The following is a 19,129-nucleotide window of genomic DNA, read 5'->3' on the forward strand; positions in this document are numbered from 1 at the left end:
TGTAGACTACAGAGTACAGTGAATATGAGACTAAAGATTACTAAGCGTTATCTTGTAGACTACAGAGTACAGTGAATATAAGACTAAAGATTACTAAGCATTATCTTGTAGACTACAGAGTACAGTGAATATAAGACTAAAGATTACTAAGTAGCTGACGTGATGTGACAGTTATGTAAAGATGCGAATAATAGATCCCATACTCCTGTTAAGCACCTATCATACTCTACGATGTTGAGGCGACCTAAGGACGACACTGGAGCGATGAAAAAGCAAAACTGAATCCTCTTTTTTGCGATTTTCGCGCAATAAGAAGACAGCTGTAGTGCACATGATCCACATTACTAAAGTAATATCATAAAGGCAAAATTGAAAAAAAGTGTACTCAAAGATGTGTGACAAAAGCCGTAACTATTAAAAAGACAGCGAGCTAAAATAAATTATACGTGAGATCTTTTCAAAGGAATTGGATTTGCTTGGTATGTATGGTATTTCCACAGCCACAGGCTTACAACGAAATTTGAAAAAGACTTTTCAAGCTACATCAGCGACAGCTTACTTCGTCAAGCATCTGGCAGATTTTCAAACTGCGCCATCTTAAGTTAACCGCTACTGGTATCATTGGCAGGAGTCCCCTGCTGGTACAGCAGTAAGTCTACGGATTTACAACGCTAAAATCAGGCATTCAGTTCCCCTCTATGGGACTCAGCAGGTGGTCTGATGTGGTTTTGCTGTAAGAAAAACACACACATCATTGGCAGGAATTGTAACTTTTCTGTGAAAATATCGTATCGCGTTGCGCCAGTGTGTAGACGTTTACCTTTATAACAGTGTTTCTTAACCTTGTTGGAGGTACTGAACCCCGGAAGTTTCGTACTTGCATTCACTGAACTTTTCGTAATTGGAAAAATAAAATGATTTTTTTCAAATTCAAAACATAAGTAGATATTTTATTAGTGCACAAAATGAACCATGCATCAGTTGCATACAATATCACTGTGTTCAAAGAACAAAACCAACAAAACGTGAATTTCACACAAAAACAAAAAACATAACTCAATGAATATTTACTGCAAATCAATGTGACTTTTGCTGTTGCCTTTCGGCCATGTACGCCAAAATGAGAATGAACTCGGATTTTTCGAAGCAATCTGCATGACAAATTTGGTGCTCTCGCAAAAACAGGGCTAATTCCATACGCATGGAAAAAACACAATTCAGCACCTTTCCCCGGGATGACCACCGAACGTTACAATAGTACAGAAGTACCTCGAATTCAGAGCCCATTTCATTTCACAGCTCTTTGAAGATACGGTGCTTCAGGGCACTATTTCGCACAAAGTTCACACATTCCACTACAATTTTTTAATACTTCTGCCAGTTTTGAAGGCAAGGTTTTTGTTGCCAACGCATGCCTGTGTAGAACACAGTGCGTTACAATGATGTGTGGTGCATTGGCTTACACTAGCGCACCAAAACCAGAGTTTCGTCCCAGCATGACTGGAGCTCCGTCCAAACAAACTGCAGAAACCATATCCCACGAAGGATTGTTGTCTCTGAAGAAGTCATTCACAAGTTTCTTCACGTCGGCTGCCTTAGTTGTTGTTGTTGTTGTAAGAGGCTTACAAAATAAAAAATCTTCTTTTATCTCGTCGTTCTTCACATAGCACATGAATACAACAAGTTGGCTTAGATTGGAAACGTCTGTGGTCTCGTCAAGTTGAAGGCTGAATTTTGCTGGGCTTGAAATCAGATCTGCAACTATTTGAGCCAAGATGTCATCGCTCATGTCATCTATTCTGCTGCTGATGGTGTCATTTGAAGGAGGAATTTGGGCTAATTTATTTTCAGCAGCTTTTCCCAGAATGATATTCGCCATCTTCAACGCAGCTGCTTTTACGAGTGCGTTACCAATGGTGTGTGGTTTGCCCTGCTTTGCAACTTCGTACGATGCTGTGAGGATCGGTTTGTTGATGGGTACAAAGCCGAAAACAGGCAAAGTAGCCTTTTCATCGAACCTGGCTCTCTTTACCTTGAATTCAGCAAGCGTTGTGTTCTTGTATTTCCCATCTCCATGCATCTTTAGGGAGTGTTCTCTTAGTTTTACTGGTGCTAGATTAGAATTGCTCAACTTGGCATTGCAAATCATGCATTAAGGACGCTGACTCCCATCATGTTCCGTTATACACGTGAATCCATATTGTACGTATTTGTCCGACCACTTTCTGTTTTTTGCTCGACATTGTTAGTATGAAGGGATTGAAAGATTAGGGAAAAAATCACAAATGACGCACGATTACTACAGCTACAAGTCGACTGCTAAGCGCACGAAGTTCCCTGCAGCACAGATATTAAGGCAAAGTGATGTGACGTGATCAGCCACAGCCAATGATGGCCAAGTGGAGCCATCACGAATCATACGAGTGGGGTGAACGGACAAGACACAGTGTGTGTGTCTTGACCTCCGCCGAACCCCTGGGGTTCGATTGAACTCAGGTTAAGAACCACTGTTTTATAAGCTATATCCTGGTGATCCCATCACTTCTATTTTAACAATAGTGACCTACTTTATTTATCATTAGGATATTATCATGCAGTCGAGAATGATAACTGATTTACTATCATATATTTATTTTAATGTCGATGTTTATATTTAGAAGTGTGCCTAACTTACACTATTACATCTGTATTGCGAAATTTCCGTCTTTCACTAAAGTTGAAGATTTTCGAGTGCAAGAATAAACTATACGTAAACACTAATGGATCGTCACTGTTGTTGTGCAGGTTGAAATTTCTAAACTTTCCTCACGACTCTAAATGTAACCAACGCGAGGCGCCAAGACACATTGTATATTATTAGTGTGCTTAGTTTGCATATTATAAACCTTCGAAACCATAACTATGATAAATGCTTATTAATCGGGAACTTCAGATACTTGACCAGGAACTTTTATGAATTTCGAACATTAAAACCCGGATTCACACTGTCATTAGTATTTATACAAAGATATTATACAACTTCAGCAGTGATAAATTCGAAGTTTAGCAAAGAATGTAGAAATAGATAACTACATGAACTACAAATTAACTTCCTCCTCGTGAACTCTCGATAAGAAGCGAGGAAGCTCCAATATAGAAGACTCGATATTGTTTATAAAACTTGTCTGCATAGACCATTATTTGTAACAATTATTGTTGTAAGTTGTTTTATTGTATGTATATTAAAATATATTTGTATTAAAAAAACTGTGTGTAACAATCTTGTTGCCAAGTGTCATAAATTGGATTGATACATAACTTCTAAATTTAAATTATAATTTAACTCAGTTTCATACTATTTGAAATTGTAATATGTAACATAACTATTTTAAGTGCTCATTTTGCATGTGAAAAACGACTCGAACCAAAACTTTTGTGAACCTTAATCAGCAATATCATAGAAATGAGTATGTACATTTTCTTTGTTTTGTATTTATCAAGTAATATGTAACACTAGCGCGTACTTTAATTTATGTATACTACCCTTATTTTATTATTCACACATGCATGAAGCGTCATATCTTATGTTACAGGAACTTTAGGCCTAAAAACAACTTTTCTAGATATGGTAAATTTTAACTAGTAAATATATGTATATAACAACAACAAAGAAAAGTATTATTTAAGCTTATAGGCAACCTTAATGTTTCTAGACTCATTAGTTGTCCAGTAATAACACTAGGTTTACTTGCAGTAACAACAAAGAGTACTTTGTTAGTGTAAATAAACTCTGAAATAGCACATAATATTAAACGTTTTAGTTGTTAAATTTTACTAGCATAAAATACCCGTTCTCCCCTACAGGATGCGAAGATCCCTTATGATTCACTCAGGTTCTAGTGTATCGGTTAAGTTTCTTAATTATCCTGGATCACTTTTAAAACTATTTGTAGAAGGTCCATTCTCGAACAAAACAACACAAAAATAGAAGTCTCGTCTGTGTTAATTACTTACGTGTGCCAAGTTTGACTCTACTAGATTGTGAGTGGAGGCAGTAAATGGTGTAGGAAGGAGTTGTCCAGTCAAACTCCTTCACTTTGCATGCAGATTTTACAATGTATAAGGAGCTGCAAAAGCGGTGGGTTATTGGGTGTATACCCTCAGAAAAGTAACATATAAATTAGTCGTTATATTTAAATCAAATATGCAAAGGTGTTTCTGACGCCTCTAGGGATAGGAAAACGATTTCCAACATGGTGCTACGGGGGACCCGATGAATGTGTCAAGAGTCGCAAAGTCTGATGTTAGATTCCATTTCATTGACCCTGAAACCTACTGTAGAACCTCATCATGTCTAGGTGACCTTCCGGGGGAGGGGTCCATCTTGTGCCTACATTGATACACCTTTCGTAAAAGGGCTAAGTCATATTGTTTAGGATACCTCCGAGCCATCCTGAGTCCATCTGCATAGTTAGGTCCTGCTAGTTCTGGAACTGTCTGAGGAGTGAACTGAAAAAACATGCATATAGATTTAAACTTCAAAGTGAATTAACATAGGATGTAATTATTAGAAATAAGTCAATTTTTATACCTTTTGATTTTCCAAAATAATTTACAATTGTCATTTTAAATTGAGAGTAAACTCAAATTTTATTGTAAGTTATTACTGAGGTTTGCATTTAAATAAAACAATTTTATTATTGTGTTTATGCCATCACGTCCGGTTATACTCTATCTGGTAACATCCATCTTTGCAATAAGCCGTCAGCATAATTTCTATTGTAAAAGGCTTCGTCATAGGTCTATCTTGTGTACGATGAGGATAATTTCCCAGTGCCTATTTCAACAGTCAGACTTGTTTGTTGGGTTTGTTTTAAAAAGGAATACCATGAATACTGATTTTATTCACCAGCCGAATGAGATATGGATGGTTGAATTGATGTATTGTATAAACAGTTTGTATATACTTGACTTGTGTCGTTTTTCTAGATAGAAATTCTTCTCGTTGATGTTACCTACGGCCTGTGGACAGCTTTCGTTTATATCTGTCGTGGATTCTCAACTGCTACAAAACACCACAGTTTGCTTACAACGTCTGGTGTTTGAATTGTATAAGGTTGCTTTCTAGATAGTCCTAGTACCCGAACTTGACCCATATTACATTGCTTTCCAAAGTAATTCAGAACAGGGGATATCCTTGGCTTGGCAATTATAAATTTCCTGATCTGGCCACATGTTTATGATATGAGGGTATGAATATTTTGCATCTGAAAAAGATTATACATACCCTTTACAAACACCATCAATTCTCTGTGGTGTAATACCACACAACATACGAAATCGCAAACAATTTCAAAATATGGTCGTCATATATGCCGTTCCACCACGACTTTATATCTGCTATAGATGTTACGTGACTTGCCGATTTTTACAGTCAGAATCGTTTTAATATAATATTCTAAACCTTCTATATGTTTGTATGTTTGTTTGTTTTGTATAGGATAAACGTTTTGTTGTATTTGCCTTCTAAATAATAATAAAAACATGCAAATCAGTCAAAGGTAAATTAGTTTGAAATTTTTATCTTTAACAAAATTTACATTCTCGAATTGTTGTGTGTGGAATTATAAGATTTGAAGGAAAACTATGTATCATTGTTAGGACAAACCTTATCACATATGCTGAAGATAAATGTCGAGCCTCTTTGTTTTAAAATTTTAGTTAGAGCTTAGCTTTCACTAACATTATTATTAACATTATGAAAATGTAAGGCTAGTTCAATGTCCATGCACGAACAGTTAAATGCATGCCGTACGTAAAATTCATGAGAGTAGAGGTTTGTGGTGTATAGTAGTAGCTTGCTTGCCCTTCTATTACATTTTAGCTTCGGAACCAAACCTTAAAGTTCGGTCTATGCTGAAAGTAAAGGTGACAGAGAGGCAGAATAGACCATTACTGAGACGTAAAGAAAAGGGTCCTTTGAAGAGAACATCGCAACTTACAAGTAGGGAGCTTAATGTCATCTTTGTCACTGTTTTGTCCTTGCATGCATTTATTATCAAAGTCTGTTCATTATGCACGCAGTTTGATTAACCACTAACAACAAGAAGAGCGTGTTCAAGGTCTGTTTTTCATGAGGCTTTTTGTCAAGCGCCATCTACTGAGCTGTTTAAAGTAACTTGAAATAAATTATTGGCATTTCGTTTTAAAGGTTAGATTGTGTGATTGAGAAATATAAACATTCCAAATGAATCCTTTAGTAACAGATACAAGTTACTCAATATTATCAAAATTAGTATCAAAATTTCTATCGATGAAATCATGCTTTTAACATCAGGTTAGGTCGGATCACATTGTATCTCCAAATTATTTAGTAAAGTGTCACAATTCGATTAGTTTCCCTGTAATATTTTTAAACTGAACCGTTGTGGCTATAATTCATGGTATATTTAAAGTTACTGTGATAATTACATATTTTCACATGATATCTAAGTGTTACTTAAGATAAGGTTACTGTACCAACATTTAATTTAAACATATATGTTAATCTCAATCTGTCATTCATTTCGTTATCTGTTCACCGGTTTCTGGGAATTTCACACCTCATGAGTAAGCCTTGTCAAGGGAAAATCGAAAAAGATAAAAATTATACAACATTTAACATGTCCATTAGCAACTTTGAAGGCTCGAAAAGGCCAAGTGGGTAAAGTCGTTCGACTCGTAATCTGAGGGTCGCGGGTTTGAACCCCCGTCGCACCAAGCGTGCTTACCCTTTCAGCCGTATGGGCGTTATAATGCTATGATCAATCCCACTATTCGTTAGTAAAAGAGTAGCCTAATAGTTGGAGGTGGGTGGTGATGACTAGCTGCCTTCCCTCTAGTCTTACACTGCTAAATTAGGGACGGCTAGCGCAGATAGCCCTCGTGTAGCTTTGCGCAAAATTTATAAACAGCAACTTTGAATGTGAACAGTAATAAATTAAAGCCAGTGATATTAATATAAATGTAATGCTAGACTCACATTTTGAAACCATTATTATTAAATAAAAACTCCCCAAATACTGCGATAGTTAATTAATTTAATAGAAAGAAATACATTCGAATAGTTAAAAATGGATAAACTGGAATGATTGAATCGTTGATCTACTGTTTTATCAGCAAGGGCATGTTGGCTCAAAATAGTGGATTATGTTCTTGATTTAGGAATGTTAGGTAACTTCAAGAATGTCACTGTTATTCATGACAAACATGCATAAATACGATCATGAGAAGTTAAGCCTCTTAACTTGTATGACTTTAAAGTTTCAGTTTTCACAAAAAAAAATGTCCAAATTTACAATAACTTAGACCCAAGGCATTTTATATGTAGTTTTAGTTTATCGTGTCATTCAACAACACTTATAATAAATAAACTCTGGACGCTATGAACTTCACAAGATGGTTGACATTCCATCCTCATTAACCAATAGCAGTTAGTGGGTGAGATATAGGTCTTGTTACTTAGATGTATCTTACTTCAAAACTCTCAAGCTAGTGAAAACGAATTTATTAATTTTGGTACCTACTGGATTTTCTGTAAAGCATATTGTTGAATTTTCAATTGTTTTACAAAATCAAACCAAATTAACTTTCATCTGTTTCGAGTTTTTGGATGAAATTCTTCCGTACAACTTTTTTTTTATTTTGTATGTGTAACATTTTTCTTTTATAATGTAGAAAACGGAAGTACTAAACCGGATTCTGGATTTGGTTCTCCTCAAGAATATACTTCAAGTCAAAATTTATCTCAAGCAACTAGTAATAGCAGTTTTGATCATGAGGTAAGCTTAAAACTTCAACTGAAAAAGCATAGTTGAAAAATTTAAGCATTTATTTTGTATTGCATTTTAACAGTTTTAATATCTGCTAGGCCTAGTTAGGTTACTGTTTGTAAAAGTGACATGCGTAAATTGAAGCAAGGCACTGTCGTTTCCATTGTGGTAGCAACTTATTTATTTTGATAGTGTTTTTTGTTTTTGTTTTTTACATGTGAGTTAGCTGTGTCCTTATAGTTTAGGATTGTTTTGTTTTTAAATTTCGCACAAAGCTACTCCAGGGCTCTCTGTGATAACCGTCCCTAATTTAGTAGTGTACTACTGGTGGCAAGGTAGCTAATCATCACCCCATCGCCAACTCTTGGGCTACTCTTTTACCAAGGAATAGTGGGATTGACCGTAACATTACAACGCCCCCACGGTTGAAAGGGCGAGCATGTTTGGCGCGAAGGGGATGCGAAACCGCGACCCTCAGATTACGAGTAGCACGCCTTAACACGCTTGGCCATGCCGGGCCGTAGTTTGGGATAGATAAAGTTACTTGGAATGCTTTACATACTGATAAGGAGTGGTCCATTTTTGATTCATTATAAAGTCAAAAATTAGGGGGGGAGAGAAAACTACCAAATGAACTATGTGACTTATTGTCATTTATAAAGTTTAAATCCGGGTTTCGATACTCCTGGTGGGCACAACACATGTAGCTCACTGAGTAGCTTTGCCCTTAACAAACATTTTTTTAAAAAAACGATTCGCATTACACTGCACAACAAAGTTTTTGCTTTTTGAACACTGTTTGGTGTTCCTTATAGATTTTTGGCTGCTCATCACAAAAATCACATCCAAATTTGCGCATAACGTACCGTTTTATCGAAATCTTCAGTTTTGTTATGTTTTTTCTCATATTTGTATCCAAAAATTTTCATTTCTGTAAGAGACTTATGAACAATGTTTTGTGCAGTCTGGGCATGTCCAGGCATGAAATCAGGCCAGGTTGGAAGCTGTTCTGTGGAAGTATGAAGCCTGGGCATGCCGGAACCAGCTTGACATTGTCTCAGTAGGCTATAAAAGTGGCTTGCATACACAAATGCTGCTCATTGGATTAATATAGACTTTATAGTGTGTACATATTGTTTCAGAATATAGCATTGCCTCAGTCGCACTGTAACAAGTAAGTTAGATGTTATAGACGTTTTACAGGACGATTGGTGTCGGTCAGTATGTCTCGTCAATGTCATAACAGCCGCGATACATTCTGCTTTATTTGTGGCGAGTATACGCTTGTTCATCAGAGACGCTCAATGACTGATCTTGGGAAGAAAGCATATAATCTGTACTTCGGCTGTAAAATTGGTGATCAAGACCAGGAATGGGCGCCTCACATCTGTTGTGCAACATATGCTGTCTGTCTGAGAGCTTGGCTCAGAAGCACTCGAAAGACAATGCCGTTTGCTCTCCCGATGATATGGCGAGAACAGATAGACCATGTGACGGAATGTTACTTCTGTTTGACTAATGTGTCTGGTTTCTCCGCCAAAAACAAGAAGTCAATTGAATACCCTAATCTGCCTTCAGCAATGAGACCCGTGCCACCTGACGAAACCACCAGAGGAATGGACCTTAGACGAACCAGATGAAGAAACTGCAATGCAGAGAACTGGCAGTGATATTGATCCGGATTTTGAACCGTGCTCCTCAGGCGATCCACATCTCATAACACAGTCAGAATTAAACGATCTGGTCAGAGATTTGGGTCTGTTAAAAATCAAAAGCCGAATTGCTGGGTTCGAGACTGCAGGAATGGTGTTTGCTGTCACCAAGTACGAAAATTTCTGTTTTTCGAAGCCGCCAAGATGATATAACCAAAATATGCAAAAGTTGACAGTCTCTGTTTCTGTGTTGACATCGAAGGATTGTTCTCTGCTTTGGGTTGTGACCATGACCCGCAAGAGTGGCGTCTCTTTATTGATTCATCAATGTTAAGCCTTAAAGCTGTTCTGTTACACAATGATGACGTTCACCCTTCAATACCTGTTGGCTATGAAAGAAACCTACGAGAACATGTGCTGAAGCAAGTACTGTGGCGCATAAACCGCTTGTCGACCCGTCAAAGCTTTTTTTGCCTCCTCTTTACATTAAATTGGGACTTATGAAGAATTTCATGAAAGCAATGAACAAAGAAGGCGAAGGTTCTCGTTATTTGAGACAGATGTTCTCAAGAATAACTGAGGCCAAGATCAAAGAGGGCATTTTTGTTGGATCAGACATGTTATGAGTGACAAGCGGTTCGAAGATCTGTTAGTTGGACCGGAAAAGATTGCCTGGAAAGCCTTCAAAGACGTTGTCGACAATTCTCTTGGTAATTACAGAGCCCCGCATTACATTCAGCTGGTAGACAAACTTCTCAAAGTATACAAAACAATGAAGTGCAACATGTCACTCAAGATTCATTTCCTCCACTCACGCTTGGACTTCTTTCCCGCAAATCTCGGTGCTGTCAGTGACGAACACGGTGAAAGGTTTCACCAGGACATTGCTACAATGGAAAAACGATATCAAGGTAAATGGAATCCGACAATGGTTGCTGACTACTGTTGGACACTGCAACGTGATGCACCGGACATTGAATACAAACGAAAATCAGGAGCAAAACACTTTTAATTATGTTGAACTTAATAGCGTATTAGAAACACAAACGCAATTAAATACGTTATTGCTGGTAAACAGTTAACTATCTATTTCTTAGAGTTCCAACGTGATGAAGCAAAACCAAAACTATATTTGTGCATACCAACCAGGTAGGTACCTGTCACAATCATCAAAAACTTTTCAAAAAATTGTTGTGAAAGAACTGAAAATTGGTGACTTCAGTGTAGTGAACGTGGGACATTTGAAGAGAATGTAGAGGAAGTGACAGATCAAACGATATTTATCACGTGTAAAAGATGTTGCAGGTCTATGAATTTTTGTGCAAAGTACAAGGTTATCTCACTCGTTTATTGTATACTATAATGTTGAAAGATCGTCCGTCTCTGGGTGCCACTGCCGCTTGTCTCTACCTATTCAGACAGTGGTTACATATTTTATTTGATAATTTGTATGTAATTGTAAAGTTATTAAATGTTTAAAGTATTATTGTTGCATGCGCCTTTTTTTTCCATTTTATTATTCTTTAAGGATACTGATATTTTGTGCAGATTTATTTTACTAATGAATAATATTTAGTAATAAACTTTCGCGAAATCAGACCAAGTTAACGCCTACGAACCATACACCAGACTTTAAAAGATGAGTGAGCGATTATTTTGAGAATTTTTTTTTATGTACAGAAATGTATATAGGTAATTTAAAAAATTAACATCTTCTATGATTTCTTTCTCACAAAATCTGTAGGTAATCGTTTAATGATTTGCAACAAATTGTAATGTTCTGTTATACAATAGCGAAGAGTAATAGAGTAATGTTACTTGATGTCAGCTTGTAGATGACTTAATCGAGCTTATTAGAAGAGAACATATCTTCCGACACCTTTATATTTTATCATCTGATTATGAGAACCAGATCTCAAACTGCCATATATATAGTTTGAACTATTTCAATGTATCAAGACATCCCATAAAATGTCGTTTGTAACACTAAGGTTTAAAAGGAGAAAAAAGAACTCGGATAACAACTTTAATCAATTATGTATTTTCCATCACTTTCAATAAGTCTGTCAACGTCTCACAATATCCACAATACTACGCTCATAAAATAATCAGGTGGCTTTGAGAAAAAAAAGATACAAAGGCTATCTTTTAACTCATCCATAGAAGTAAACTGTTTTTCATTCAGATGATGTTGCAAGCTTCTGAAAACATGGTAATCTGAAGGAGCAAGATCAGGAGATATAAGGGTGATGGGTAAGTTTCTCCCAGCCAAGTTGTTCAATTTTTCTGAAAGTGATCCTAGTATTGTGAAGATGTGCATTGTCATAGTGGAAAACAACTTTCCAATTCACCAAAGTAGTTTTTTTTGTTTTTTAGAGCAGTGTTCAGTCGATCCAAATGCTGACAGTATCTCTCAGCAGTGGTTGTCTTGTTTGATTGTAACAACTCAAAGTGTATTACACCATCTTTGTCCGACCAAACACTAAGCAAAAACTTCCTAAGGTGCAGATTCGCTTTTGGTTGTTGTGTAACTGGTTCTCCTGCAGCAACCCATTGTCGGCGGCGCTTAACATTTTGATAGAATACCTATTTCTCATATCCAGTCACTAGGCGGTTCAAAAACGAAGCTTGAAGTTAACGAGAATGAAACGACGTGCAGATGTTTACTCGTTCTCAGAGTATCAGCTGACAACTCATGTGGTGCCCATTTTCCCAACTTTAAAACTTTACCACGTTGTCGATGGATAGTGGAAGGAGGTTAATTGAGTTTCTGGACTAATTCTTCAACAGTTATTACATAAACCTCCTCAAATGTTGCTAGAACCAGGTCATTATTAACACCCAACAGGGCGAGCTGCATCTGCCAAACTGCAATTACCAGTTCTAATCTTATTGAACCATCTTTGACACTTTCTCGCATCCAAAATGTCATTGCAGTACACCTCTTAAATGATTCGCGTAGCTCTGGTAGCAGTTTTCCCTTTTCTGAACTCGTGAAACATTGTATGCCTTATGTGCTCCTCTGACACCTCCATGATAATCGGGGCTTTTAAAATAAATAAAACAAAAACTAGTAAAGAAACGAACTGGCTTACACTTAATGCTATAAAGTCATCCCATATAACTTGTATAGCTTTGAAAATAACTTCATTTAGCCAAGAAATATGCATTTAAACTTATCCTCTTCCAAAAACGACATTACTTATGAGATGACCTGGTAAAATAAATCCAACTCCAGGTACCTCGCGTACCATTATTTATTACAACTAAAGTCTGAACTTGTTGAATCAGTTTTCTTATACTTGTTTACCACATTTTGTGCTTGAATTTTAATCTTAAAATTTAAAACACATATATTTCTTGTTAATTTTCTACCACAGACAAACCAAATTCTTTATTTTTTTTTTAGCAAACTCTCTCTATGAATGAAACATGTTGTATGAATCATATGACAGGATTTTGCACGGGTACCGTGTATGGCACTTTAACTGGTCATTCTGTTAACAAGCTTTTACAGAAGTAGTTGCCTGGCCTCAATTTGTCAGATATTCCTGTACAATGTTAGAATTCTTGTTCATTTGTAGCAATTTGTCAAGAAGTGTGTCATGTATTTAATTCATACGTTTTAACAATGGAGTATCGTAACTAATTCAAAGTTCATGTTTAATTTTAAAGATGCTTAGTCAAATAAAGATTCGGTGTTTGTGTTGGCCGAGATCAAAGGATGACTGAAATCACTATCATAGCCTTTAAATCAAATCCGAACAATATGAGTGGATTGTGACGTTATAGATTTTGAAGGGTTTTTGATTATCTAGATGAGTCCTTAAAGGACTAGATTAAGAACGTAGTGTTCAAAACTATAACAAACCTAACATAGTATCTTACCACAAGTATAATTAATCATAAACATTTATGTACTGTTGATTTAAGTTTAATTCATACCATCAATCGGCCGGCATGGCCAGTCTGTTAAAGTATTCGACTCGCAATCTGAGGGTTGCAGATTCGAATCCCCGTCTCGCCAAATATGCTCGCCCTTTCAACCATAGGGGCGTTATAATGTGACGGTCAGTCCAATTATTCATTGGTAAAAGGAGTAGTCCAGAAGTTGGCGGTGGGTGGTGATGTCTAGCGGTCTTCCCTCTAGTTTTACACTGCTACATTAGGGACGACTAACGAAAATAGCCCTCGTGTAGCTTTGCGCGAAATTCAAAAACAAAACAACCATTATGGATCATCGACTCATCTTTAAAGCATAGCGTAGATGAAAGTGACCAAGTTCATAATATTATTTATTGTTAATGTAAAATTGGAAATAAATCTACGAAAATATTACACTCTTAAAATTTATGTATTTAAATTCAAATATAAAAAAACTAAAATCATCTGACTCGTAATTTTTAAAAACACAGTTGTTGTTCGTTATTAACCACGGTATGCTATAAATTAAAGTTGCTTGAGTATTTTTTATCGTGATAGTGCCGTGAGGTTTTAAGTTCGTTACTAGATGTTTATTTTATTCTTTATGGTGAGCCCCCCGCTAGTACAGCGGTATGTCTCCGGATTTACAACGTTAAAATCAGCGGTTCGATTCCACTCGGTGGGCTGAGCAGAGAGCCCGATGTGGCTTTGCTATAAGAAAAACACACACTTTATGGTGAATTGCAGCTTGAGCTGGCGTAATCTTTTTTCAAATGGTTCCTCGTTTTATGCGGGTCTTACCTCCATACATTGTTGAGATCTTGATGGATATTTTCGGGTTGTTTCACTCGGCGGCCAACTTACGATTTTTTGGAAATTTTCTATCAACCTTTCTTTCTCAACCCTAATTTAGTGGACAATACTAGGCGAACATTTTCTTTTCCTGGATTTGAAGCTGCAGGTATCACGTGACTTCATCATTTACATTTTCGGGTTATTCCTCGCTTTCTCTGAGAATCGCCGATTACTGAGATGGTGTTATCCATTAATAGCGCACTCACTGAAAAGTTTGTTAGTTAACGTTTCTGTCTAATTTATTCGGCTCTACCTCAGGATTGGATATCTATATTTACTTCTTGAGTACATTTAAGTGGATGTTCCCCACACACTAGTTTTGTATTTATTAAGCAATAATTATTTTGAGTTTAATATATTTTGGGGTCTTTTCTCATGAAAGATACTTATTTTACAGGATATATTTCACCCCTATGTCCCACATCAGTTTTGAAGTGTTGTACCTGTTACTGATTGGTCATATAATTGGAAGGATTATTTTAATTCGTTTGTCGATTATTGGTATTGTAATTTATATTACCTTCTCTAGTATCATGCGGTGACTGCCAGTATTAAGGTTGGCTCATATGTTTCATCATCCGATGTGCTTGCCTTCCTTATGTGGCTCCCTGATAGTACAGCGATAAGTCTCCGGATTTACAACGCTAAAATCAGGGGTTCAATTCCCATCGGTGGGCTCATCAGATAGCCCGATGTGGCTTTGCTATAAGAAAACCACACACAAATCCTTCTGTGGTGTTGCTCGAGAAACTATTGCTCATTTGTTTTCCAATGTTCCATAGTACAGGACACGGGGAATTTATTTTTTAGTTTGTTGATCATATTTTTAGGTGAGTTAATAGATCATGAAAAAGGACAGGTGACTTTGGTTAGATTTTTACCACTTGCGGTTGTTACTGTGAGGTCTTCAGGACCAACTGCTTTAATCATATGTCAACTGACAAGCGCTCTGAGGTTGCCGATCAAGTACCTTGCTCGACTGGTCTGGGAGAGGCCTAGGTTTTAATAACAGCGAAGGAAATTATTAAGAAAATAAATTAATAGCGAAAGTGTAGTAACCTCCCATAACTCTGAAATAAGGCCCAAGGACGATCTTTGTTTGGAAGAGGGAAAGAACGGAATAATTTGAGTGATGATGAACTACGTTGTTTAACTAAAACCTTTACCATAAATTGAAATAATAAACTTTTTTGTGTTTAGTTGTTGCATATTTATGAATCAACTTTTATTATTGCTATAATCACAGAATCTTAAAAATAGTCATAGTATTAAGTTTTATGTTAAGAAGATGGCATGTATATATTTAAATGAATTGATATTGCACTTCAATTGCAAATGTGCATGTTTAATACTTAGAATCCTGGAAGACCTTCTTATCCCACACCCACAAATGGATTAAATCTCCATCCATCTTCTTCTTTGCCAAATATTTCTCTGGGTCGTCCTCCAGCATATTTCACTAATGTGAGTACTAATGTATCGATTTGATTTTTTTTAAGAAGAAATTAAATATATTAATCATGTCTATTTTAAAAATTGTTGTTAGTACATAGAACATCGATATTAATGCGCTAGAATTTTTTCTCAAGAAGCTTCTTAGTTCATGCAAAATATTGGTAGCTTTGTTACAAAAAACTATTGTGTGAAGTAATTAATTGGAACTGAAGTCATATTTTTACCCTTAGCTCAGCAGTTTTCAAATAATCCTTTTAAATTAAAAATATTTTATATTCTGTAAATCATATTTTAAACGTATTTTTACGAAAGTTTTTTACATGATTTGCAGACCCCAGTTTCAGACACACTGCCTAAGATCAAATTTTCTATTAATAAATGTGTTCTTTGTTTGTTTGTTTTTTATCTCAATTCTGTAATAATTAAACATTCAAAGAAAATTGTACATATTCATTAGTATTTCAGTTATTAATTATTAAGTATTCAGTATTTTATTAGTAATGGTTTTGGAAAACAAAAATATTGATATTGTATTTTAATTTGTAATACACATTAAAACATTTATTTTGTTTAAATGGTGTTAGTTCTATGGATTCACCATGAAAGTCTTAAAATATGAATAAGATGCTTTATCGTGTTTTTATGGCAAGACACTACTAAAGATTATTAATTTATTAAAACCTTTTAGCAACACTCAAGATTTACATGAGATACCTTTTTTAATTTTCTGTTGGGTTAAAAATTCTGTTGTTCATTAATTTTTTTCATTTATTAACTTATTAGTATTGCAATCTCATGGAAGAAAATTGTATATTTTTATGTTTGGCTCTATGTGAATGTAATAGTTTTTATTTTCAAAACCTTAATAAGTTTGTATATAACCAAGTAACCTATGCTTCTTATATTATCTAAAGAAACCTAGCTCAGAATTGTATAACTTCAGCTCATAAATTACTTAAGTACATCAAGTACCATTCTGCTTTCTTTTCTCATTACTTTCCAGTGTGTTTATCTTTCATGTAGTTTAGAAACCCAATATTTATGGAATACTATTCTTTTGTTTTGTTTTTTTTAATTTTGCGCAAAGCTAGTCGAGGGCTATCTGTGCTAGCCATCCCTAATCTAGCAGTGTAAGACTAGAGGGAAGGCAGCTAGTTATCACCACCCACTCTTGGGCTATTCTTTTACCAACGAATAGTGGGATTGACCATCACATTATAATGCCCCCACAGCTAAAAGGCGAGCATGTTTGGTGTGATGGAGATTTGAACCTGTGACCCTCAGATTATGAGTTGAGTGTCTTAACTGCCTGGCAATGCCAGGCCATATTATTCTTAAGTGACACCTCAGCAGAGATTTATTCAGTTTGTAATCTGCTCAAACTTCTTCTAGTGGAGGTAGCAACTAAAGATATAAGAATTTCATTTGGCACAAAGCATAATGAGACTTTTATATAGAGTTCCTTACAATCTGCTCAACAGTTCTCAGGGAGACATACCAATAAAGGATGAATCTGTAAGAGCTGAACACTTGGTTGAAAACTTTGAAATATCAAACTCGTGATAATCTTTACTTTTCTAAAACGAATTATCATGTATTCAATTTTAATTCTGTAATTTGTTTGCTTTATTCTGGGTTTGTCATTAAATTTGTCAAAGGTTTTGAGTGACAGAAGCAATTCCAAGAATTTTCTCTTACCAGTATAGTAATAATTACAGTAAATTTGTATCTGTCACTGCACTAGAACAGTGTTTCCCAACCAATGTGCTGTCAGGCTTGTACAAGTGTGTCATGAGGAAAAGCCAGACATGTAAAAAATATAAATGAATAAATGAAGTGCATATTTACTCGCATGTTTATAGATGGGAAATATCAAGTATTACACAAGTTTTAATATTTGACTGTTTTCTATTTGTTTTTCTCAAATAAAATATGGAAACCTATCAAATTAGTAGTAAGGTCTATTTAAGAACCACGCAGTGCATCTTAAATCTAGAGGAAATCTAGTGGGATCCAAGTGGAAAAATTCTTCTAAATATTGATCGTTTAAAGCCTAAGAAGAAATTATTTAACTGGTAGGATACATATTAGCAGCTAGTTGTAACATCTTAACAATATATAGAAAAGTTAGCTACATTAGTAGTCAGATTTCTTTTCTACATTTGTTAAACTTATGAGTTTTCTTATCTAGATTGTTTTCATTTGGTAACTGTCACTTAATTTTTAAACTTTTTAAAGATTGGTGAAACATTTAATTTGTTTTTGTGTTTTTTTTAATCTGTACTTGTCTGAAAACTAGCAAGTAAAATGTTAGAAAGATACCTGGAAGCATTAGTTATTCTATTAGTTATTAGTTTTTTTGTTTGTTTGTTAGGAATCAAAGAGTGCCATATCTGATACTCAGTCTAAAACATCTATCACAGCACAACTAGGGTTACCACTGACACCTCAGAGTCTTCATTCTTCTCTTCCATTCTATCCACCTTTACCAGGTATTAATTCTACTTTAAATAAGTTAAAATCTAAAAACTCTTCTTAACACTGATATCTTTACATATAAATTAAATTTATTTATTTTCACAATTGGAGATTCTTTGGAAGATAATAAGGATTACACACTAATTTTTCAATAAGTCACAAAAAAAATTCATTGGTGACATAGCTGATCTCAGTACCTACAATACTGATTCTTTCATGTCTGTACAACCTGTGGTCTAAATGTCTAATTATTGCACTAGTCTATTTGTTATTTTGTTTTGTCATAACAGGAGCTCCAATTTTCATAGATGTCAACTCACAGCTAACATTTTTGTTAAAGTAAAATGTGTTTTTCTCGTGTCTTTATTGCAGCTGTTTATTTACCTGATTGTCATGCCTTTAAGGTTTCAAAATCATTGAAGTCATTGCCAATTTAGTTTTTAACTTCTTTCTGATAAATATTTGTTTTAGAGAAACTCTGATATACAGTGTAGTGTTTTTTTGCAGTTTAAGAATTTCTTTTGTATGGATCTTTTGCTTTGCAAGTTAGATTTTTTAACAGTCTCAAGAGTTTTAACCATTGACCTATGGATGGTAAGGGCCTGATGTCTTCATTCTTTGTAAATTTGCATAGTTCAGCACAAAAAATTGTTTCAGATAACTAGTTACATTACTACTTTTAAGATCCTGGCCATTTAAAATAATAATAGTTGAATTCAAAAATATCCTCTACAGATTTAGGACATGGTATGCCTGGAAAGTCTACTGGAATCATGAGGATTGACACAAACCTTCTCTCATCTTTGTGCTGATATATTAGACCAATAGTGTCTTTGGGACTTTGAAGTTATGAGGTTTGAATAAGGATCAATCTACACAACTATTTCATTAAAGAATGAGTAATAAACTATTTAGTGGTACATATAACTTGTGTTTGTTATTAATCCACCCATTCAAGACTGTTTCTCAATTCCC

General features: G+C 35.3%; 1 protein-coding gene across 2 annotated transcripts in view; it reads left to right on the forward strand.

The window, feature by feature from the left end:
* LOC143246454 (histone deacetylase 5-like) overlaps window positions 1-19,129 on the forward strand; it is a 116,083-nt gene that overhangs the window by 48,459 nt on the left and 48,495 nt on the right. Inside the window, exons 7-10 of one of the 2 annotated variants that reach the window (XM_076493182.1) lie at window positions 5,864-5,983; window positions 7,696-7,799; window positions 15,578-15,685; window positions 18,051-18,168. In XM_076493182.1, coding sequence (XP_076349297.1) covers window positions 5,864-5,983; window positions 7,696-7,799; window positions 15,578-15,685; window positions 18,051-18,168 — 450 coding nt within the window. The remainder of the gene's footprint in view (window positions 1-5,863; window positions 5,984-7,695; window positions 7,800-15,577; window positions 15,686-18,050; window positions 18,169-19,129) is intronic. The other variant, XM_076493183.1, reaches the window with a different exon arrangement.

This window comes from Tachypleus tridentatus, chromosome 3 (assembly GCF_004210375.1).
Source record: "Tachypleus tridentatus isolate NWPU-2018 chromosome 3, ASM421037v1, whole genome shotgun sequence".
Lineage (NCBI taxonomy): Eukaryota > Metazoa > Arthropoda > Merostomata > Xiphosura > Limulidae > Tachypleus > Tachypleus tridentatus.